The following is a 23,651-nucleotide window of genomic DNA, read 5'->3' as shown; positions in this document are numbered from 1 at the left end:
CCATTGCAAATTTTCATTTGTCACGTGGGCATTGGTGGATGGCAGGAGTCCCCACGCCTGGTCCTTTACCCTTGATACTCACCGGGATTCTGCTCCGGGGGCTTCTAATCATTCCCCGAATAATGGGAACTTAAAAAAAAAAAATCTCTACTCACTAGATTCATAGTGAGGCAATAGCAGAGTTTGCCATGAAATATGTCTAAGTGGTGATTATTTTGGGGCTCAAGGTGATTATTAGTAAACTGTTTATAACCCATGTTACAAAATTTTGAATCCATCATCTTCTACACCTTTCTTTACCTTTTATGAGTCAAGAGTCCTCTCTGCTCATCACAAGGAAAAACCCATTTTATTCCTTTTCTATCTCCTTTTTTTGGGTGTGGGGGGAGGAGTTGTCTATATGAGATGATGGATGTTAACTAAACTTGTGGTAATTATTTTATGGTATATGCAAGTCAGATCATTATGCTGTACACCTTAAATTTACACAGTGCACTGTATCACTTATGTCTCAAAACTAGAAAGAGGGAGAAAAAAAGATCATCATTTCTGATGTCAATGATATCTCAATAAAACATGAAAACAAAGAAAGGAGATGCTATGTCCTCAAAAAAAAATCCTTTGGAGCACTTGGGAGGCTCAGTCAGTTGAGTGTCCAACTTCAGCTCAGGTCATGATCTCGGTTCATGAGTTCAAGCGCCCCGTGGGGCTCTGTGCTGACAGCTCAGAGCCCAGAGCCTGCTTCGGATTCCGTGTCTCCTTCTGTCTCTGCCCCTCCCCTGCTCGCACTCTGTCTCTCTCTCTCAAAAATAAATAAACATTAAAAAATTAAAAAAAAAATCCTTTGCGAGATTGTTGTGTCTGGGTTCCAGCTGGGTTACGATAAAGATTCCACAGCTCATGTAGACCACTGAATTCCCAGCGGTGCATAGAGTGGTGCATAGACCTCCCCCCAGAATGCTGCCTTTCCAGACTTCTTTCTGGATAAATGTATTCCATACTTAATTCACACAGAGACACACTCACACGAGGCTGATACTCAGGGACAGGGCATGTATGGTGAAAACTAGTACTTACATGCAAACCCGGAAGCATTGCCATTGACTCAGTGACTCAGTTATTCTGCTTCTCAGAAACAACTGACTCTTCAATGGGTGCAAAGTTATAGTTATGCAAAATGAGTAAGTCCTAGAGATCTGCTGCACAACATTGTGCCTGTGGTTAAAATACTGTATTGTGCACTTAAACATTTCTTAATAGGAGTATGTCTCATGGTGAGTGTTCTTATCTCAGTTGAGAAAAGGTAAATGTTCTCAAGAAATAACAAAAATGTTTTGAGAAATTTTTTAAATAAATCTAAATTTCAAACTAGAGCACTTATCAAACTACTGTATATCTACTTAAGGGATGCTATATGTCCCTTAGGTATAATAAACACAAAAGCAAATAAAAAACATAAAATGCATAAGATAAAGATTTCAAGGCAATTTTCTATCTTGGAAAATACAAGATACAAATTTTCATATATCTGATGTAAAATTAATTGGCCAAAGTATGTCTGAAAGAAAACAAAAGATTTTAGGTTCCAATGTGAAGATTATTGGAGATTTTTAATTATTTTATCTTTGAAAATACCCTGTCAAGTTACTGCATAACTCTTAAATTTTAAATATGCATTCAAAAAGACAAATAAATGTGCCTAAGGATAAATATGTATGTATATAAATAAAGGCATACTTTGATTGTAGGCAAAGACGTTGCATCAAGAAAGTCCTAAATCTAACATAAGAAAGAACTTCTGGGTATTAAGGCTATAAAACATTCAAGCATGTTACCCACAGAGATCTTGGGATTCAGAAGAATAAGGTCACAACTGATATTTTTCTACCAAGTGCGGTAATTTTTACAGCCCCCCTTGGAGACAAGGAATGAGCCCCGTGGCCCCTCAAGGCAAGTTCCAGTCAGCAGCTCTGTCAGTTACGCTTGCTTTGTTCTTTTCACAGAAGTCTGCTTAATACAGGACCCTGAGGATGGGAGGCTTTATGGACACCAGCTGTACCCCTGGTGGGAAGAGACCCGTTAGCCAGAAATTGCTTTAGGTCCTTACAGGGCCAGTCATACCACGCCTGGCTGCCTCCATGTCTTGCCTCCACACCCACCTTCCACACACAGTGTCCTGCCTCCCACTGCACCTCCGGACCTTCCGAGAGCTTTGATCCCTGTGACCCATCCATCCCCCCGGGGTGACCCTTCGTGGAGGAATCTATTTTCTCCTCCATACCCCTGGTCTGCTGGGGCAGGGGCCAGGTGGACAGGCTCAGGCAATCAAATCCCCATTTCGCTTCCTTGACTTTAATAACAGCCACACCTAGTTTTTTCTACCTGTCCACGCGGGTGGTGGTCACTACACCTTGCAGGTTTGGACTGACTCACTTTATCTCTTGGGTTACAGGAAAGTACCTTACTGGACCCAGGGAGTCCCCTTGTTGTAAAAACAAAAATTAAAATTAGTATGTCCAAATGAAGGGACCGTGTCTGCCTCTTTCTTGATAGACCAAAACAATTCCCGGGGGTCAGATGACTAACATTAGCACTACCTATGAGGACACCAGGGATAGGGCTGTATCCTGGCTGTGGGGAAATGACATCAAGCCCAGGTGGGAGGCAGAGGGGTCTGAAAAAATGTCTCTGTTAGGTCTAAATGCATCTCTCGTGCTCTACTGACTGAGCCAGCCAGGCAGTGGACGCTGCAGTTAGGCATGAGGCTTTCAGGAGAGCAGGGAAGTGTCAGTCTGTTTTCCCCCTTCTGTCTGCTTCCTATGGACCCCCTCTGTGATTTGCCTCCACTCTGCTCTTCTTTTCTCTGGGGGCTCTGAGAACATCCTTCGAGAAGTCACTGCTGCCTCCTACCTATCTATCCAAGCCACCTGTAACGGGCACGTTATGATTCCTATTTCATTTAAGACAAAATAAGCATAGAAAGTTAAGTGATCCAACCCAAATGGCAATCAGACAACATATCCAGGTTGCTAACCGAGTTCACTTCAAGCCAGAAAAGTCCAAGTGTGGGCTTTTTTTTTTGTCTTACACGACACTTACATTTCTAAGAGAACACACCTTTGTTTCTCAGAATGTCTTCTTGGCCACAACCTCAGAAAGATGGACACTGGCCAGGACAGGGGCTCAAGCTCTGGGGAAAGGCACTTTCCTTGCAAAGGCATGTGACTCTGTGAGTCCCAGATGCCAACAGACGTGGGTGTGCGAGCAGAGGAAGTCACACTCACCAGGAATGCTGATACTTGGGTTCTAGTCCCGACTCTAGTCAATAATTGTGTTGACGCTTTGTGCAACTCCTGATGAGTACAGGGGGCAAACATGTCCTTCTAAACCCAAGCTCTTTGTGACAATCAATGAATTGTATTTGTAAGAACAAAAGTTAAAATTAGAATGTTCACATGAAGGGAAACCGAGAGCTATTTCTGTAAGTACAGTACCTCAGTAGACAAAGACGTGATCGCAGGAGGTTGGTCTCTCCCCTGTGATGAATTTATGGTGAGCCTGGAAAAGAAAAAAAGACCTATGAAGTCAACAAGATGAGAGTTTGGTGTAGGACTCTGGGAAAATGACAAATGTTCTCCCTGTCTTAGCCAAGGATCTGAGATTGTTAGCTGCACAGAGGGCTCTAATATAGAGGATCATAGGAAGTAAGTAAATAATTGATTTAGGACAATGGAAATAAATCCCTAAAGGAGTTGCTAGTGCCAGAAGGAAAGGAGGCTGGTGATGCTGATCAATCATCTTTTCTCTTTATTTGAAGCTACAGGAATAAAGACAAAAGGAAGACACGTGAGGAAGAGCCCATGAGGATTCTTGGATAAGAGGAAGTCAGTGGGAAGATCACTTCAAGGGGACACTGTGGTAAGAATCATTAACCAAAGAATAAGAACCATTACCCCAGCCCAAATCGGGTGGTGGAGACCCCACTTATTTTTTCCCTTGGTCTAAACCCAAGGTCTGGGTTGACATTCAAGTGGTTGGAAACCAGGCACTTGGTGAGGCCTCTGATGAACAGTGATCCCAAATCGGACAATCAAGACACTCCCCTATTGCTTTTACGGGAGCATGAGATGATCCCACTGGGAGAGTGGAGGCTGAAAATTCTGTTTTATATCTCCAGGAGTAAAAAGGAGGACATGAATCACAGTACATGGTTAAACAGACACATGGAGAGGAAGAAATGCTTCTATAAAGGTAAGGAGCCTGTCTGGTCCAAGGAAACAATAAGTACGAATATAAGTACAACTTTGAGAGGGGAAGGTGAATCAGCCAACTGCTATCTGCTCTTCGCTAGGGGATGGAACTTCTGGAATCCACAGAATTGCAAAGACATAGAGTCTTGACCTTTAAAGGGCACAGCCATGCTTTGGCCCCCAGGACATATGAACGTGGGTCTGAACACAGCAAATTGAAAGGAAGAAACTGACATCTGCCATTCTTCTTGGGGGAAAAAAAGGCAAAGTAGTATGGAAACAAACGTAAATTTTATCATCTTTTCAGGACCAGCATTCGGATGAAGTATTTTCTGACTCCCTGAATATTTCAGGGTGATTTTCTCCTTTTCCCACGCAAGATAATCAGCCATGAAACCAAATCCTTTCAACACAATTTTTCCCTTAGAATCTCAAAGGTGTCTTTCCCCATCTGACATCTAGTGTGGACTAAAATACACGAGGCAGGTCTGTTTTTGTTCTTTTGTAGGATGCCTGCTTTTTTGTAGTTTTTTTTTCCTTTATTCCTCAAACATTGTATTTAAATACTGCAATTCTCATTTCATCTGAAAAATTTGTAAGCCCTACTAACTGGCTTATTCTGATAATTTTCTAATTCATAAACAATTTTAAAATTGTATTTTAACATTAGTTCCTTTAAAGAAGGGGAAGGTGGGTGGGGGGATGGGACAAATAGGTAAAGGAATTAAGAGTTCACTTATCACGATGAACATATGGGATTGCTGAATCACCTGTACACGAAACTATTATAACACTATATGTTAACCATACTGGAATTAAAATATTTTTAAATAAAAATATCAAGAATTTTTTTTTTAATTTTAAAAATAAAGCTATGAAAAGTGGTGAACCATATGGTCAAAATCAATTGTAAATGTACTGAGGCAGGAAAGAATTTGACGATAAGACACTAACAATTGTTAGGGAATAAAACATTGAGCCCAGGGCTAAGCAAGCATGCAATAATAATTCAGTAAGAGTCACTTCATTCTGCTGGTTTCCCCCATACATTTCTCACTAAAAATTAATTTGCCTTTAAAAATCTTTTAATCCGGGGTGCCTGTGGCTCAGTCGGTTAGGCGTCTGACTCTTGGTTTTGGCTCAGGTCATGATCTCATGGTTCATGAGTTTGAGCCCCATGTAGGCTCCATGCTGACAGAACAGATCAGATCCTGCTTGGGATTCTCTCTCTCTCTCTCTCTCTCTCTCTCTCTCTGCCCCTCTCCTGCTTGCGTGCTCTGTCTCTCGCAAAAATAAACATTAAAAATATAAGTTAAAAAAATCTTTAATTATATTGTCATAAGAACACTTCACATGCCTCTCAACAAATTTTAAGAGTACATTAATGTTGACTCTAGGTATAACGTTGTACAGCAGATCTCTAGAGTTGATTTATCGTGCTTAACTAAAACTTCATACCTATTGATCATTAATTAACCCCCATTTCTCCCTCCCTCCAAACTCCCATAGTTACCATTCCACATAATTTCTTCTTTGAAAAATTTCTGTTTTCCTTTCAGGGATCACATAGCCATGAGGTCGGCCCATTTGCCTTTCTGTGGTGCCTCATCTCCTCTGATAGCTTTCCTGCCTGTGCCTTTTTTCCCCCTCTGCCTGGAAAGCCAACTCATATTTGACTCTCACACCATTAATTCAACTTCCAAAGTATCAACTTTGCGTCGCCACCATAAACTTTACTCTTCCAGTTCATTTTTTTTTTCATCTTAGCCTGCCATTCTATTTCACCTTGTTTGGTCGCTAGAGACCCTTGCTTCTAATTAGTAGATGCTGAGGCTTTTTGTTTTTTTTTTTTTTTCAATATATGAGACAGAAATGTCATCTGATTCCTGCAGTGAATCTTTTCCTGAAACGGCTGTCTTGCTTAGTCTTCCCAATAATATTCCCATATCTTTATTTTGTAGTTTTTTTTTTCTTACACTTTGTGTTGATTTCAATTCTATCTCTCCTGGAAAACATGTGAATTCATTCAACAGCATTCACTGAGCTTCTATTGTATGACAACACCGTTCTAGGTCCTAAAAATAAAGAACCAAGTGCACAAAACCCTGCCTGAATGAAGCTTACACTCTCATGGGATAAATAAGTCAGTGCAAAGAGTAAACAGCGTCACTCACTATTCGAGAGCAGTGGAACCCTATTTCAGAGTCACCTGGATGGCAGATGGATGGGATTCCTGGCCGAATTCTATCTAGTACTTTCTTTTGTGAAATAGACTGAAATGGTAAATCAAAACTCTACGACTCGTCAGGAAGCAACACCACTTTGCAATGGTTATCATTATTATTATTATTATTGTTATTATTATTTTCAGTGGCCATCCTAGTGCATGGGAAGTGGTGTCTCTGTGGTTCGGATTGCGTTTCCCTAATGATTAATGACAGTGAGCATTTTCCATGTGTTTGTTGGACATTCGCACTTTCCTCTCTGGAGAAATGTTTATTCGAGTTCTCTGCCCATTTTTATATTTGATGTTTTGTCTAACCATTGTGCAATTGTATCAAGGTTTTTTTTTAATAGATAAAAATGTTTTACCACTCTCAAATGTTTTCAAACCCATGAGCAACTTTCATCTGTCCTTAAGGCCATCTTCTATTATGTGGGTACCATGCATGCCAGAATAATTATCTTCTGTATTGGGACAAACTGAGCTTCACTTCCTTTCAACCCTGTGATTATAAGAACCAATGAGCCTATGACCAGATTAATGAGATTGTTCAATGAGCTTGATTTTCTAGTTGGTCTTCTGTTGGAATGGCATGCCTGATTCTCCAACGCTATTCACGAAATTCTTCCTTAGAGGTTGCATCCGAGTCTGTGACTTGGAAAAAACAGATCTACATACAAAGGAAAAGGTGGGTAATAAACTCTGATACCATTCATTTATTTCTCTCCAAAATGAGCTAACTTTCCAACATAGTTCATAAAAGTTCCGAACCATACAGAAAACAATTTCCAAACTATAATTTCACGGCAATTTGAAAGCTGGCCGGGCTGCCAGAAAAAATATACCATCCACATACCTTAAATCTTTTCTAAATCAGGTAAACCTCAACAGCAAAAAGAAAACATACTTTTCATGGTTTCACCTACTAAGGTGACTTTTAAAAAATGATGCATACATTTGGATATATACATGATAGAATCTGTATTAAACAGTAATTCTTGTATCTTGTAGCTACACTTTGTCCATCCACAGAGGTGGATTCAGAATTACAAACATTCATTGGAAGTCTTCAACTTAGCCTGTGTTCTTGGTGTGGAAGCCAGTCTTCTCAAGGATCGAATTGAGATGCTTGTGCTTTTTTTACAATGGGAAAATCCAGAGATGTGTTCAGAACAAATGCTCCAGAGAAAAAGTATTACAGATTTTGACAGATTTCTTACTTATGTTTGACCCTCACACATACCCATCTTGGTATCTCTTTCATGATTGCTTCATTCAGTCAGCTATAGGGTGACCCTTTTGTGGGCAAAGAGAGAAAAGGACCTTTTAGTTCCCAAATAATTCCCCCTTAACTCCTATTTTCATAGGTGTTTTTACAAGGTACAGAAAGGCCAGTGAATCAGGGTATCCTTTGTCAGGACCCACAGGACCCACTGTACTGTCTTTGCTTAATCTTTCTAGTTCTGGAATGTCCAAAGTGACCTCCGGGTCCTCACCTCTTCTGTGCACCTGCATGGCTCACTGGTACCCTTGCTCACGTCCAGAAGTCCCAGGCCATCACCTGACTTCTCGTCAAAATCCATTTTCTGAGTAAGATGCGTGTTCAGATATTGTGGTGAATGGCTTAAGTCAGGTGGGAGGCCACCTAAAAGAAATCATACATGCAGCTGTTATAAAAAAAATCAGGAAACTCTCCACACACCTAGTTAAAAAAAATCTCCAAGGTACATCATATAGAAAAGGCAAGTGCAGGGGCGCCTGGGTGGCGCAGTCGGGTAAGCGTCCGACTTCAGCCAGGTCACGATCTCGCGGTCCGTGAGTTCGAGCCCCGCGTCAGGCTCTGGGCTGATGGCTCAGAGCCTGGAGCCTGTTTCCGATTCTGTGTCTCCCTCTCTCTCTGCCCCTCCCCCGTTCATGCTCTGTCTCTCTCTGTCCCAAAAATAAATAAACGTTGAAAAAAAAATTAAAAAAAAAAAAAAGAAAAAAGAAAAGGCAAGTGCAGAGTACAAAGTATAGTCTGTCACGATGTTTATCCAAGAAGGGGCATATAGACGCATCTCTGTTTATGCATACATGCAACATCTCTGGAAGGGTGGAGAAGAAACTGGTAACGGCTGTCATGAAAGCCTGGGAGGGGGGAGAAGATGGGAAGACTTCCTTTTCATTTCTTGGTAAGTGAATTTTAAGGGAAATAAGCCCAAGTGATACTGGGACCTAAGTCAAGTAGGTGCAGAATGAGTGGTTGCAGGGATGCCTGGGGCGGGGGGGTGGGGTGGGGTGGGGGGGGGGCTCAGTCAGTTAAGCATCCGACTTCAGTTCAGGTCATGCTCTTGTGGTTGGTGAGTTCAAGCCCGGTGTCAGGCTCTGTGCCGACAGCTCAGAGCCTGGAGCCTGTTTCGGATTCTGTGTCTCCCTCTCTCTCTGCCCCTCCCCCATTCACACTCTATCTTTCTCTCTCTCTTTCAAAAATCAATAAACATTCAAAAAAGTTTTTTTTTTAATGTTGAGGATTCCAAAAAGCATTAAAAAGAAAAAAAGAATTAGTAGCTGCGGTAACTGGACATTTTAGCATCATCAGTTACAAAAAGCTGTGTGGAGAGCTGTCCTTCAGGGCGGCCTCTAATGCCATCCTCCTTATAAAGACTCCCCTCAGGTGAGGCACAGCCTCCCCGCACAGGCCAGTACAGCCATCTGCAGCGGGGGGAGTCCCTGTGTCTCCTGCTAGGCTGCCCCCTCTTTTTTTTAAGTTTATTTGTTTGAGAGAGAGAGAGAGAGAGAGAGAGAGAGAGAGAGAGAGAGAGAAAGGGGAGGAGGGAGGGGCAGAGAGAGAGAGACGGAGAGAGAGAATCCCAGGCAGGCCCCGTGCTGTTGGCGCACAGCCACAGCCCGATGCGGGGCTGGAACTCACGAACCTTGACATCATGACCCGAGCCTGTATCAAGAGTCGGATGCTTAACCGACTGAGCCCCCCGGGTGCCCCTAGGCTGCTTGCTCTTCAAGTCAAGACAGCTTCACGGAATGAGAAAAGAGTCTACCCTCTTTACCCAGGGTAGACAACTTCCTGACTTTTAATACATCAGTTAGACTTGCCCCATTTAAAACAACAATACTGTACGTGGTATCTGGCTTAATTTTTTTTCATTCAGCACGTTTTTGAGGCACATCCATGTTGTAATCATCTGTGTCTGTTGTATGCTCGTCGCTGTGGGGGAATGGAGTATTCGCTTTATTCCTGCGCTGTAATACATATTTGGGTTGTCTTCTGTCGACAGTTGCAATGACGAGGCTACACTGAACGTTCTCGTACGTGTCTCTCAGTGCACACGGGGCTGCGTCTGTTGGGGATACGCCTGGGAGTGCATTCGTGTGTCCAACTCACGCGTCCATACCGCCCAGACAAAAGCTTCTCAAAGGCAGGAAACGTGTTCGCACATCCCCACCTCTGTCACCCGGCGCAGCACCTGCTGCCTAGTAACCGCTCGCCACCGTGATTCTCTTTCCAGGGCACCCTCGGTGTACCAGGTCATTGGTCAAGCCCCGCTTCTCCCAATACCAAGAAGCCTGTCTATTTTTAGGCAGAAAGGAAGAGTATCCAGTACCCTCTGCCCACAGCTTTACTCAGTAGACCAGATAAATGTGCTCATTCCTGATAAGCATTGTTCCCCCAAACCTATAAATGTCCCATTTTTGTGTCCTTTCCCCTCCACTCCGCTGTTTCATCGGCTTTGCTTTCCTTCACAGGAGAGGTGGGAGAGCCGAGGGAACCTCAGAACATGAAGGTCCTCTTTCTTTTTGCTGTTCTCTTCTATCTGGTCCAAGTTAACTCAGGTAAATGTCTCCTGGCCAGTGCAGAAGGCTGCTCCAGGCTAGTAGAGGGGACCAGGGAAGGTAGGGCAGGAATCTCATGGATGAGTGTCCGTGTGGAGGGCTGGTGTGTCGGTGGGTTGTTAATGGGTGCAGGTGCGCCCCCTGGGGCTCAGCTCTGGATGTTTGGATCCTCCCTGCACAATACGGTCCTATCACACAAGACAATGGGGCACCTTTGCTATGATACGAACTGGAAGCATTCGCTGCAGTCTGGGGAAGGTTTCCAGAAGGAAATGACAGCCACATGAATTCACAGCTGGAAGGGACTGTGGATCTTCCGTGGCAGGACTGCACTCCACAGGGAGGGGAAAGCGAGCACCCAGGAAAGCCACAGTGTGTGGCTGTGCCCTCACCAGCTACGGTCTGGGCCGTCACTCACACCCATGCCAGTGTCCCTCCTGCTTCCCCGGGGGCCTGTTCTCCATGATGACACTGACACAGAGCTGGTCAAGCACACACTCCTGTGAGAAATAATCAGTTACTGGAGCAGGTGAGACTAGAATGCACATCTCCAGCTCCCTAGGCTCATGGTTCTTCTAACCTTCACTGATGTGGGGCCCCTCTCTTCGCCACGACAGAGCTGAGGCGACACAGGGTCATGGGGTGGGCCCCCATTGTTGCTGAGATATTGCACCAGGCTGATTTGTAAATCGTGCAACACTGTGGGCATGTTGTGGGTTTTGTTTGTTTTTTTTAGTCATGACAAGTAGTATCTAATAAGAACTTTCCTTCAACCACTCGTTCCCAAATAAGAAGTGCTTCCTTTTTTTTTTTTATTGAGATACAATTGATACATGATGAGATACGAGTTTCGGGTGTACAGCACAATGAGTCCTTGTTTATATATGTTGTGAAATGACCACCACCAGAAGCCTAGTTAACATCCCTCACCGCACACACAATTTGTTTTTCTTGTGACAAAGAGAAAAAACTTTCCATATGAGGTAGTGGTGCTGGATGCACAAGTTCACAAGTCGTGGTGAAGAGAAAGGCTTTTTTTCCTTTTTTTCATTAGAAAATACGAAACTAAAAACGGGGCCACAAGCTGAGCATCAGAACTATTCTTCTCTTCCGAGAGGCCAAGACCCATGCCTCCATTATTCCACTCTGTTTTCTGAAGCTTCCTTTCCTTTCTCCGAATGTGCTACTCCTATCTGTCACCAGGAAGCTTGAGAGCCCTTTTATAAGAATAGAGGATAAAACACACACCCTCCTGGAAACATTCCGAGGTGTAGGTAGACTGTTCCTGTTTTAAAGCTAAGAAACCAAAACTCCATTAAACTGCCATTTGTCCAAAGACACTTCACTTTGGAAAAATACAGTAAATATTCAGGGTTGGGCTGTGGGCTGGGGTATTCTTTTATTCTCTGGCTTATATGAATTCCATGTCTATTCTATTTATCACTAGGGGATATTCCACCTGGAATTAGAGATGTTATCTGCCTTACACAACACGGAACCTGCAGACTTTTTTTCTGCCATTTTGGTGAGAAAAAGGCTGAGATCTGCTCCAATCCCTGGAACAGGTGCTGTGTACCAAGTACAGAGGCAGAAATAAGTAATAAACCGGAGATGGTTGGCAAAAAAAGAGAACCCTGAGACCTCATGTGTCAGCTTCTGGAATGCAGGAGGCCTCTTGAAGTATCTCAAGGGCTCAGAAGAATGTGTGGCTTATCGAAGGTGCTCAACAAAAGTTTGTTGAATGAATCCAGCAGCAAGGGTGAAGGTCTGATAAAAGAATTTTCCTAAAATCTTGTCACTTTACCTTCTCTTGTTTTTTTCTTAAAGAGTCTCAGAAATTTGTCCTAGCATACCTCCTGCTTCTCTTCCCGGGAGTGTCTCTCACTGACCCACAGACCAGGGTGAACCAGAAACCATGCTCCAAACTGATCTCATCCTCAGAGGGACAGGAATGCAGTCAACCTACTGGCCTCTTTCCCACCAAAGGCCATGTGCCTTCTCATCAAACCCAGCACCTGCCTCAACTTACACATTCCCAGGCCCTGACAAGCCTCATCCCCTTCTCCTAATCTCAAGTAATAATCACAACAGGTGATATGTAAATAGGAGTTTAGTTTGCAAGAACTAAACTCAACACTTACCCTTAGGTTATCCCACTTGATTAACCAACAACCTTACGGAGTTATGTATGAACAGCTCCATTTGGGGGATGGAAGGGAAATGAAAGCCAGAAGGTTAAGCAGATTGCCCAGGTCGGCATTTCCTAAGAGGGATTCTGACATGCCCAGCCCAGCAAACGCTCACTGCGCCGTGTTACTTCTAAAGAACCTATTTCTGAGCACCTGCGGCAAGGTAGAGCTTCTGTACGCGAAGATTCCTACAACTCATAGCCCTTCACTCTTCTCTGGATCCTGCTCACACGCGTTGTCTATACCACATCTCTGAGCCAGCCATCCCGAGAGTAGTGACTATTAATTACAGGCAGGAAATGTCAGAAGATAATAAAGACAAATGTGCTGGTGTAGGAGACCCCGTGCCAAGCTTTTCCAGACTAATAGCTTAACAAGTTCCCTTGTTTGGGATTTCCTGCTCACAGCCTGAATCCAGTCTGCTCATGAATACACAGAACTTGAAGAGTTGCCTGGAAAATAAACTTAGGGGTTCCTGTCTCGATTCCCCGGTCAAGTTCCCATGAACATGAAATGCCTCAGGCCTCTCCCCAGGCTCTTCTAAACTCACCAGACAGACTTGAGGGAACCTCTCTTGACTACAGGCATCTCTTGACTCAGGGGGGACTGCAGCCCCTTTCTCCCCAGGGGGCTGAGGACCTTTTCCAGGCCTGGCGTCAATGCCTACCTAGGAAGGATATGGACTCCACAGTTAGATTTTGCTCCCGTGAAACACAGGAAAGCTTCATGCTTCAGAAGACGCACTCTGCCAAGAGCACCATCACTCTGTGCCCAAAACTTGTCCACCAGAGAGCACCCAAATAATAAATACATAAATGAAGGAATGGGCCAGTGCCCAGAACGCTGGGGAACTGGGGTCTGGTTCCACCCCATGCACTGAGCAAGTACCATTAGCCAGCTAGTTTCTTTTCTTGGTCTCCTTTCCCTCAAAAATAAAATAAGGGAGCTGCCATAGACCTCTGAGACCCCCATCACATCTCACCCGTGTCTGAGGGTAGAATTGTTACTTCACCCATGATCCTGGGGTGCGGGGTCTCCATCAAGTGAAGCGGACAGAGGACCCACCTCCCCTAACTTCCTCTGCAGTATTGTCACCGCAGAGCCTGATGGGAACCCACAGACGAGTCCAGGACTGGCCAGCAGGGGGATTGCCCAAAGCCCTAAACCGGGCTGTTAACATTCTCCTAATGGAAACATTTTCTAGTGGACATTGGGCCTGGTCTGGCCTTCGGTGTGAAAAATGTTATCTTTTTTTTTTTTTTAATTTATTTATTTTGAGAGAGAGAGAGAGAGAGAGAGAGAGAGAGAGAGAGAGAAAGCCCCAGAAGGGGAGGAGCACAGAGAGGGGGAGAGAGAATCCCAAGCAGGCTCTGCATCCTCAGCGTGGAGCCCCAGGCGGGCCTCTGAAATGTTGAACAAACTGCCTCATCTCCGCGGTACTTTTTGAAATCGCCCAGTTGTACACGCTCCTAAAGAGCTCTGGAATCGTTCTAAGATGATGTGAACCCCCACCAAACGCTATTTCGCAAAGCCAGAACCGGCCTTGGCAAGGTGGGCAGCCTGTCGATACCAGGACTGACCGCTAGAGGGCGCGCCGCCGCCCTCAAGGCGAGAGCAAACCCGGTTTTGATCAGGGGTCTGAGCTGCTCCAACAAAGCAGCAGGTGGGAATCCAACCCCGGCTGAGAACAAAGGGAGCCTGGATTACCAACGCTTCTAGCCTGCATTTCTTGGCATTAAGTAATTATAGTGCCTCATGCATTTCTGCCCTAGAGTGCCACTGCAGGTCTGTGGGAGGCCTGCTCCGAGACTGCCTCCCCCAGGGTTTATAGGAGCCACTCGGGTAGGATTGTAAGTGCACATACAAATAGAAAGGGGTGCTGGACTTCACTGCATCCTGCCTCTGGGTCCCAGATCTATTGCAACCTGGGGATTCACCTGCCCCGGCCTTGCTCTGAGGCACCTGCATCACACAGCCAGGGGCAGCCTGGAGGAGGCGTGGGCAGACCCAAGACATTGGCATGCCTTTTCTCTTGGTGAAACTGGTGTTGGAAGCATGAACCCTCTACCCACACAAGGGGGAACTGAGTTTCCTGGTGGTTGGGGGCCCCAGGGAGCCAGCGGAAGGCAGAGGGACGAGCCTGTGTTGAACAGGGTCCAGTGTTTTATACTTGGCAGGTTTTTTTTGTTTTTTTTGTTTTGTTTTTTTTTTGAGAGGGGAGAGAGAGAGTGTGTGAGCAGGGTAGGGGGAAGGAGGGGGTGGGAGAGAGAGAGAGAGAGAGAGAGAGAGGGAGGGGGAGGGAGAGAGGGAGGGAGAGGGGGAGGGAGAGAGAGAGAATCTTAAGCAGGCTCCACGCCCGGCACAGAGCCTGGATAAATGAATCCACGTCTCCAACACAGGTCATCTTCTGTCCACTGCCACCATCCTTTCTGATCCATGGGCTGAACGTGGGGCCACCAGGGGACCTGCACACCCACTGTGTTGCCACACCCTCCTCAGAGCCTGAAGTCTGCATCCTTGTCTCTTTTATCACCCCCCCCCCCCAGGCTGGGGAGTGGCAAAGCCCTCACCGGCCCTGGACCATGCTACATCACACATGTCCCCCTGGGGGGCAGCAGGAGTAAAGCAGCAGGGGTTGGAGGGGCAGAGTCCTCCTGGATCCTGAGTCTCCACAAGGAGCATTTGCCTACTGTCCCCTGTCCCTCGGTCATAGAATCTTAGACAAGAGATGGTGCCCAGGAGATCGTTTAACAAAAACCACGTCCTCTGAAAGGCAGCATGCTGGCATGGAAAGACTCCAGAATGAAGAATCAAGACAGCCGAGCTTGGTTTTGTTCAAGATATAAGCAGACTCTGAGCTCACCTCCTCCATGGAACACACCAAATTAATGTTGGGACCCGGAACAGATCCTTCTGCCTTGGGCACAGAAAAAAAAAATAAAAAAGAAGGAGAAGGAGAGGAAGAGGAAGAGGAAGAAGAAGAGGAAGCAGCAGCAGCAGCAGCAGCAGCAGCAGCAGCCATGGTTTAAAAGAGCAACTAGCAGGGCCCCTGGGTGGCTCAGTCAGTTAAGCCACCCATTCTTGATTTCGGCTCACATTATGACCTCACAGTTTGTGAGTTCGAGCCCCATGTGGGGCTCTGTGCTGACAGCGTGGAGCCTGCTTGGAATTCTGTCTCCTCCTCTCTCTACCCCTCCCCAGCTCACTCTCTCTCTCTCAAAATAAATAAATAAACATTAAAAAAAAAAAAAAGAGCCACTAGCATAGAAAAGCACTAGAACTCTGCCAAGCAGTGCAGATAAGCTGCAGAGAAAGGTGAGAAGATTGTCTTATCACTACCTCTGGAGGTGAGAGACTGCCACCAGGTCCTGTGCTGTGACATTACCAAGCAGGGGGGGATGAGCATGCAAATGTCTTTAAAAGTTTCTCAGACCAAACCCCCCACCCTCCCCCTGGGCAGAGTCAGGCAGCACAGCTCCTACAGAGTGATTATCTACCATCTAAATATCACCTCCAGGGGAGGCACTGCAACATAAAGGATGGAACGGGTTTTTACGGAACAAACAAGAACATCCTTTAAAATAGCCCTTTTGGAAAGCCACAGGCCATACAGTTAAACAATAGTGTTGCAATAGCTCAACATATCAACATTCCTCTTTGGGGACTGCCTTCGGAATCCTCCTCCAAAAAACTCAGAAAGAATCCAGTGCAGCACAATCATGAACTGAAGCAGCCAAGGAAACCCAAACCCCGGGGTTGGGAGGTGTCAGAAACCAGCCCGTGGTCCTGGGCTCCGTCCCTCACTGCCGGAGAAGGAAGCATCCGCCAGACTCAGACACCCTGAAAGGCAGGCACGTCTACAAAGCCACCGGTGCTCAACACGGCCGGACACCAGGTGAACCTGTGCTTTCCAGGCTTCCTCCTCGCGGGACACCCGGTACGCAGTACCTGCGGGTTATTCCCTAGATGACGACACAGGAGACCATCACGTGTCTCACCTACAGGAAACACGTGCCCGCCCCAGCTAAGTCTGAGAATTCACGCAGGGGAGGGGCCCGTCTGGGAGGTGGAGCTCACTCACCGCGGTCACCCAGACGAGGCCTCTGGGAGGGTACATAGAGCATCAGCTTGGGGCCCGGGGCATGCACGACTCGGGCTAGGTCTGCCTGGGATCCGGGTGCAAAATTCTAGTGCTAAATGCCAAGGAGGCCAGGTTTGTGCTCAAGGTCGGCCAGGCAGCACTTGGTGCTGGGTGCTCCCCGGGCTCCAGCTCCTGTGCTAAGTGCTTCACATGCTCTATCTCTGTTCATCTACCAGCAGGCGTCAGTGTGTTCATCAAACAGATGAGACGCTTACAGCTCAGAGTTGTGAAGCTACTCACCCAGAGCCACACAGCTCTAAGGGAGGAGGTTCTGCTCAGATCTGCCCGGGAGGCAGCAGGAGGAGGTAAATGCACCCCACTTGAAGGTCTCGGAGGCTTGCCTGAGGTCATGTAGCAAGTTGATGATGGGTTGACGGTGACCCTTTCCCCGCCCATTTTATAGGACGGAGGAAAGGATATCCTATAAAATATAGAGGAAGCAGCGTCCACACACAGTGTCCTTCTAGGGCTCCCTAACTTAATAAATAGTGATGTGAGGATCAGGGTGGCCGTAGCAGTGAAAACAGAAGACCACGCGTTACCAAGGGCCTTTTAGGGTCGACCCTCGAGATTACCCGGGTTTTAGAGAGGAAGAAACAGAAACTCGCCTGAGTGAAGACAACAGCCCAAGACCACACAGCTAGCGACGGGGCGGGAAGGGACGGCAGCCCCTGCCTTGTCTCCTGCCCTTGGGGTGACTGTGAGGAAGGAGTCCGGGGCTCTGCCCGGGCTCCCGTATCTCTAGACGCGGGTAGAGGAGGAAGTGAGTCCTGGGCTTGACCCTGAACCGCCTCCCGCTCCCTGTCCCGTGGTAGCAGGAGGGCCCTCACCCTTCCACCCGAGCCCGGGGGAGGTTCGAATCCGGTGTTCGTGGCGCTCCGCTTGGAGCCCTGAACGGCGCTAGAGACGCGGAGACTGTGGCTCGAGTCGGCAGCAGAGGCCATCGGAGGCCTTCTCTTACCTTGGGACCCCACGGGCGTGGGTGTCCGCTCTGCGGCTGGATCAGTGCAGGGGGAGGGTGGGGCTGATCACAAGGACCACCCGCCCGGGCAGCCCAGGCAGGGCTGCAGCTCTAGGGCGCCACCTGGCGGGTGGGAGGGGCCAGCCAGGTGAGCAGGGGGATGGGGCCTCCCACAGCTCCGGAAGCAGAGGGAAGGCAGTGACAGGAAATGACAGGAATTGAATGAGAAGGTGTCCGGCGCACGGGGAGGAAGGAAACTGAGGACGGACCCACCTCGTGGCCTCTGGAAGGCGGACTGGACCAGCCCGTACTGGAAGGTGGGGCGGGCTCAGGGGCGCTGTCCCCATTCCCGCATCCAGCCGGCTCCTTCCCTGCAGCACAGGTGGGCCACCGGCTACCCAGGACCCTCAGGCTCCCACAGGGTGGCCCCCTGAAGGCAGGAGGATTGCTGGAGCTGACGAAGTCCTAGAAGACTTTCCCTCATGGCTGTGCTTCCCCGTCCTTCTTGCTCTAATGAGCAGCTGCCCCTCTCCACCATCCCCTGCAGGTGAGCCAAGCCCGCAGGTGCCAGCAGGACCGGGAGGAGTGGCGGCAGGGTAACCGAGGCACCAGGGATGCGAATTCACACGGTGCCCGGGAGCAGAGGCCAAGCCCTTTCCCAGCAGGCGGGGCCACGCGGGGAGGCGGGGAGGCTGGTGCCCGCCCAGAGCTCCGGGAATTCCCACCCGCCTGACCCATCGGGGGCAGAGTCACGGTGACTCACACACCCAGGTGTTCCGGGTGATGCTTCATGCTGGGTGTGGGGCCTGTCACAGGTGAGCTTGACTGAAGGAGCTGGAAAAGCCGCACATTTCACTTGATTCTTGTCACTGTCTTGCCCCAGGGAGGGCTGTGCAGATGGCCAGCAGTCACCAGGCGAGGTCTGTCCCTAAGGCAGGTGGGTGTCCGCACCCGCAAGAGATCATCTTGCTCTAGAGCTGTGCTTCCCAGCGCTGTGTCGGCAGCTTTTCAGACTTACTCACTGTGCCCCGGGCGCCCCCGGGAGCTGACTGGATCCCTGGCTGTTTCTGTGAAGGGACTGAGTGAAACCATTGTGCATTCAGAGCCGGGACCACCGCGGCCTCAAGCACGGGGGTCACGGCCGAGCCCTCCCAGCACACAGCTCTTCTGTGGCACGTGACCCCTGCTGCCGTCACCTGCACGCAGTAGGTGATGTCCCCTCTCTACAGGCACACAGAGAGGGGTGGTCGTGGACCCAAGGACCCTCCCCTTCACTGACGGTCCTGCAAACTCCCTAACACTCTCGCACAGGATTTTTTACTGATGTTTCTGGAAATCTTACCAGAGAAGGGCAAAAAATTAAAGTCTGGCAAATGAATGTTATCCCCAGATTCCAGAAGGAAAGTCCCTCTGCTTAGATCCTTTAAAGAGCTGGTCCTTCCCCAGTGTGTTCTTCCCTTTCCAGCCTCAGTCTCCTGCACCCAGGATGTCCTCCTTCGGCCCACCCTCATGCTCGCCTACAAGCCTACCTGCTCTCCACCCACCACCTCCTTCCATTCACTGAACACGCTGGAGCCACGCCCCAGCCCCCACCCCGGGCAGCTGGATGACAACCAGGAGTGTCCGGGAAGCTGGGAGGGGCTGGGATTTCCAGGGATGGTGTGGGTGGTCCCACACCTCAGGCTTGCTTCGTGTGCACCTGCAGGGTGAGAGCTCACAAGCTATCTCCTGGGATCCTGAACCAGTTAGATGGAATATCTGTGCAGGTCCCCAGGACAGATGTGAGGTTTTGACGACAGTGCGGCCTTCACTCAGAGTGAGGAAGGAAATAGTTCCCTAATTGCTAAGATGTTTCTCATTTCCAGAAGAGTCAGGAACTCATTGTTCAACAAAGGAGCATTTGGTTTCTGTCCTGAGGCTTGCTGGGATCCTGAAGGAGCACCGCCACTCCCTTTGTGTTCCAGGAGGTAAAGCTAGATTCTTCCAGTGAAGATCCAATCAAATGGTCATGTCTTCCTGGAGCAGGTGAGGACAGTGGGCTGGAGAAGTTGGGAACTTCAAGAACAGCAAATAAAGTAGGGGATAGGAAAATGGTCAGCCGTCCAGTTTACTTGCCCATGTGGAAATAAAAATAGAAATAGGTTTCTCACACTAGAGAAAGAGATTTTCTCTTTGAAAGAGACTGTTTCCAAAGGATGAAGAAATGCCAATAACCATCTGTGAGCTCATACTTGTGTGGCAGATAGATAGAGCTGGAGGGATAAAAAAGAGAAGGTTGATTCATATCTCTGTTACATTATTCTTCATGAATCTTCCATGGATGTATCACTACAGAGCTATGTGGCCAGGTTTTTTGACAGAAGCAGGGCTGGGTGTTCTGGTCATACTGTCCCACGATAACCGTGGAGGCACCTGATGGCCAAAGAGGAAGGGTTTCCTGCCAGAAAATCCCCCTAGCTGGCTATAGGGGGTGGTCTTAAGAGTTAGAAGCACCACAACCTGCCAGGAAGAGAGCTCTGATATGGAGAGACCCTGAGACACAAGACCACTGCATTGCCCTCAAAAGCTGAGGTAGAGAAACCACCAGGCAGGACACAGACACACAGTGATAAAAACCGAGAACACAGTAAGAGACAGATAATGGCAGACACAAGAACTCAGAGACAGAGATAAAAAGAGGCAGAGAGAAAGTGAGAGCAAAGCAGAGGACTGAACTCAATCCTCAGAAACAGGGAAAAGAGATGAGGAAAAGATATAGGTGTTAGGGGACGGTATTAGGAAAAACACAGACAATTCCAGTTAGGCTGAAATGAAGGGTATTAACAGGGTACACGTAATCGTTTTTGCTGGTTGAGAAAACGGGTGGCTTTGCAGTGGGTCTGCAGGCTGATACTTGGAGCGTCCACATCTCCCTGGGAAGAGGCCAATATTAACAGTCAGTAAAGTGACACTTTTAATAGGAACTTCAGGCAACCAAACAAGGCAGCCTGTGACACTGAGCACCAATTCTCTTGAAGAAAATCTAGTTCCAAAGAGGCTACAGAACCAACTGGACAGAAGCAAATGTTGCCCCTTCGGAAAGTAGTGCACGCCTTCCTGCCCCCCCCCCCCGCCCCAGGGGCCTCTCCTGTTCATTATGAACACAATGGGCAGGTGGTCCCCAAATATCAGTCTCCGGGAGAATTAAAATCCAGGCCATCATCAAAGTTACTTTTCTAAAATACGTACTGTGTGTGAAACCATCTAGATATTTTTGTTAATTCCCCTCGTTTTTATAGTTTGTTGTTGGGTGGACAAGTTCCGTAGCTGGGTATGCAGGTCTGAGCAGGTGTTGTGAGCTATGCGTATGTGTGCATAAGTAGCGTGCTAAAGCCAAGAGCTGGCCCCAGGCCAGAGTGTTTCTTAAAGCATATATCTTGTGAAATGCTTAAAACAAAACACAAATATGCCCTCAACACAAGATAAGTTTTGAGTCATGGTAGTTCAAATCAGAGGGCACATACATCCATGTCTTAGACTGTTTTTCCTGAGCTGGTAATGCCTTGCACTCGAAAGAATGAGCATCCAAATGCAGGCAATATAGAAAAACAGAAACCATGGGTACAGCAACCGTGAGAGGGTGGAGAGGGAGGGGGCGGATGGAGAAAAGGAACGAGAATCAAGGGGTCCCAGAGATTGGGTCACAGATGAGTTCCACCAGGTAAGAGGGGGTAGTGAGGCCCTGCACGCAGTAGAAAAAGGGAACGCTTTTCCAGCCGTTATGTATATGGAACTGAGGAAATGTAAGACAAGTGTAGCTTCTATCTGAGCTCGAGAGAATTCTGTGTGTGTGTGCGTGCGTGTGCGCGTGTGTGCGTGCACACGAGTGTGCATGGGAGCATGCAAAGTATGTTTTTCTGTAAAGGTTGTGGGAGGGAGGTGAGGTCTTCCAGATGTGGGACAGAGAGAGGGAAGAACCCAGGCTTTGTTGCAAAGCACTGGTACCGCCTGTCCAGGCTCTAAGCTGGGGCTTTCGCGAGGTCCATACAGCAGAACTTGTGGGTACAGACTATGACACAGCATTTCACAAAGGGCACAGGGAGCCAAAAAAGGGCCAGTGTCCTTGACTCAAAACATAACCGAAGGTAAAAGAAGACCTTTGCTCTGTTATAGGAAACATCTCAAGGCAAGCTCAGACATAACTTAAGTGACTCCTTAAAGCCCATCCAAGCCAGGCATTTTGAAGAGGTAAGACAGGCCAGTGATAATGAATGCCGGTTCTGATTTAGGGGGCTTGTATTCTGCGTAAAGGGACAAGAGATCTTTGGATACACCTTGATGTTCCCATGTAGCCTTGTGGGCCCTAGTGGTTACATCATCGAATTTCTCTGGAGAAGTCAGGGATATGGATTTTTATACAGAATCTTTACTCCTTTGGATGTTGACAATTAATCGTCAGAATAAGTTGGGAGACTATATTTCACCCATGGGTTTCCAATTCATTCGATGCAGATATCACTGTGACTCAGTTCAATGAGCTATGAAGATTTAGATTTGTAATAACCTCAGAAATTCATGATTCCCATGCCCTTGGCAGGCAGAGGGGAAGTGGAGGGTCCAGATGAGTAAACAACTAACCTAAATTTGCACAAAGCCTGGCACCAGAGCACAGGTCTCCAAAGTCTTGTATTGTTTATACTGTACCACACGGTGGTAGTTATCCATTGCACAACAGCACATGTCGAGTATCTGTGGGTTTCTGTGGGTTGTGGGAACTGTGCACAGTGTGGCCGGGTGCTTCTGGATCAGGACACTCAGGAAGTTGGGGTCAAGCTGTGAGTTCATCTGAAAGCTCATCAGAGAAGGATCCCCTTCTTCAGGCTCACTCACGTGGTTGTTGGCAGAAGTAGATTCCTTGAAAGCTGTGAGATTGAGGGTCTCTTGAGCTCCTCACTGGGTTGGCCAAAAGTTTCCCTCAGTTTCTTGCCAAAAGGGCCTCTCTGTAGGGCAGCTGTAAATATGGCACCTGGCTTCCCTCAAAGTCAGAGAGAAGAGGGCACCCCAAGTTCAATCCACAGTCTTTTTATAACCTGATCCCAGAAGTGGCATCCATCACTACTGCCTTATTCTGTGTGTTAGAAATGAGTCAACAAGGACAACCCACAAGGAAAGGGAAAGGATGACACAAGAGCATGAATTCTAGAAGGTAGGGAGGATTAGGGGCCTTCTGAGAGGCTGCCCACACCCTCATTGTCTCCCAAACGCATGCCAGGGGTCCACAAGCCATGGCCCACTGGCTAAATCCAGCTGCTACCTACCTGTTGTTGGAAATAAAGTTTTATTGGAACAAAGCCACGCCCATCTGTTCACATGTTGCTCATGGTGGCTTTTGCCCCACACCTGCAGAGCTGAGCAACTACCACAGAAACTGTATGATCAGCAAAACCTAATATTTTTTTTGTACTTTATAGCCCTTCACAGAAAAAGTTTTCTGTTTCCTGGTGTATGCAAGCATAAAACCTTTTTTTAAATATGGAAGAAGAGATTGATAGATGCCAACGTCATCATTAGCTTGAATTTCTCTCGATGCCCTGGCATCGTAAATGCCGCGGTGAACGCTTCCACGAGGCACTTATCTGGGAATTCTCCAAACAGAAGCAGTCCTGTAGTCTGGGTCAAGCCGATGTGCAGTATGGCTTCTGTCACCCGGTCCTGTGGCATTCTTTTCCACCCCATGTATCAGCATACACCTTTCCATTGGAAACCCCACTCATGAAACCTTTGGCCAAAAACACGGATATAAAACATAGTTATGTGTAAGTGCTGAATCACTAAACTGTACACCCGAAACTAACATTACACTGTGTGTTAACCAACTGGAATTGGTGTGTTAACCAACCAACTTGAAAAACTCAAACAAACGTAGTGATAAGGACATCAAGTAGTAGAGTGGCATAGTCATAATTCAGCATAATCCGTGAACCTGACCGATCTGGGCTCCAAACTTGAATTTTACCAAGTTACTTCATTCCTCTTAGCCCCACTTTCCTTATCCTTAAAATCTAGATTGTAATACTGA

General features: G+C 47.3%; 1 protein-coding gene and 1 long non-coding RNA gene across 2 annotated transcripts; one reads left to right on the top strand and one right to left on the bottom strand.

The window, feature by feature from the left end:
• Positions 1–1,635: 1,635 nt before the first annotated feature.
• On the bottom strand, positions 1,636–23,438 carry LOC122470231. The gene is made up of 3 exons (XR_006293870.1): positions 17,867–23,438; positions 7,971–8,119; positions 1,636–3,558 (listed from the first exon to the last, which is right to left on the bottom strand). It is a non-coding gene; the product is annotated as an uncharacterized LOC122470231 (long non-coding RNA).
• Positions 9,404–12,496, top strand: LOC122470226 (sperm-associated antigen 11-like). Its single transcript, XM_043557626.1, has 2 exons — positions 9,404–10,302; positions 11,750–12,496. Exons 1-2 carry the CDS (start codon positions 10,248–10,250, stop codon positions 11,938–11,940), a joined length of 246 nt encoding a protein of 81 aa, XP_043413561.1. The 5' UTR covers positions 9,404–10,247; the 3' UTR covers positions 11,941–12,496.
• Positions 23,439–23,651: the final 213 nt, after the last annotated feature.

Source organism: Prionailurus bengalensis, chromosome B1, assembly GCF_016509475.1.
Source record: "Prionailurus bengalensis isolate Pbe53 chromosome B1, Fcat_Pben_1.1_paternal_pri, whole genome shotgun sequence".
NCBI classification, from domain to species: domain Eukaryota; kingdom Metazoa; phylum Chordata; class Mammalia; order Carnivora; family Felidae; genus Prionailurus; species Prionailurus bengalensis.
The sequence above is the reverse complement of the archived record's forward strand: the minus strand, read 5'-3'. Positions and strand labels throughout refer to the sequence as shown.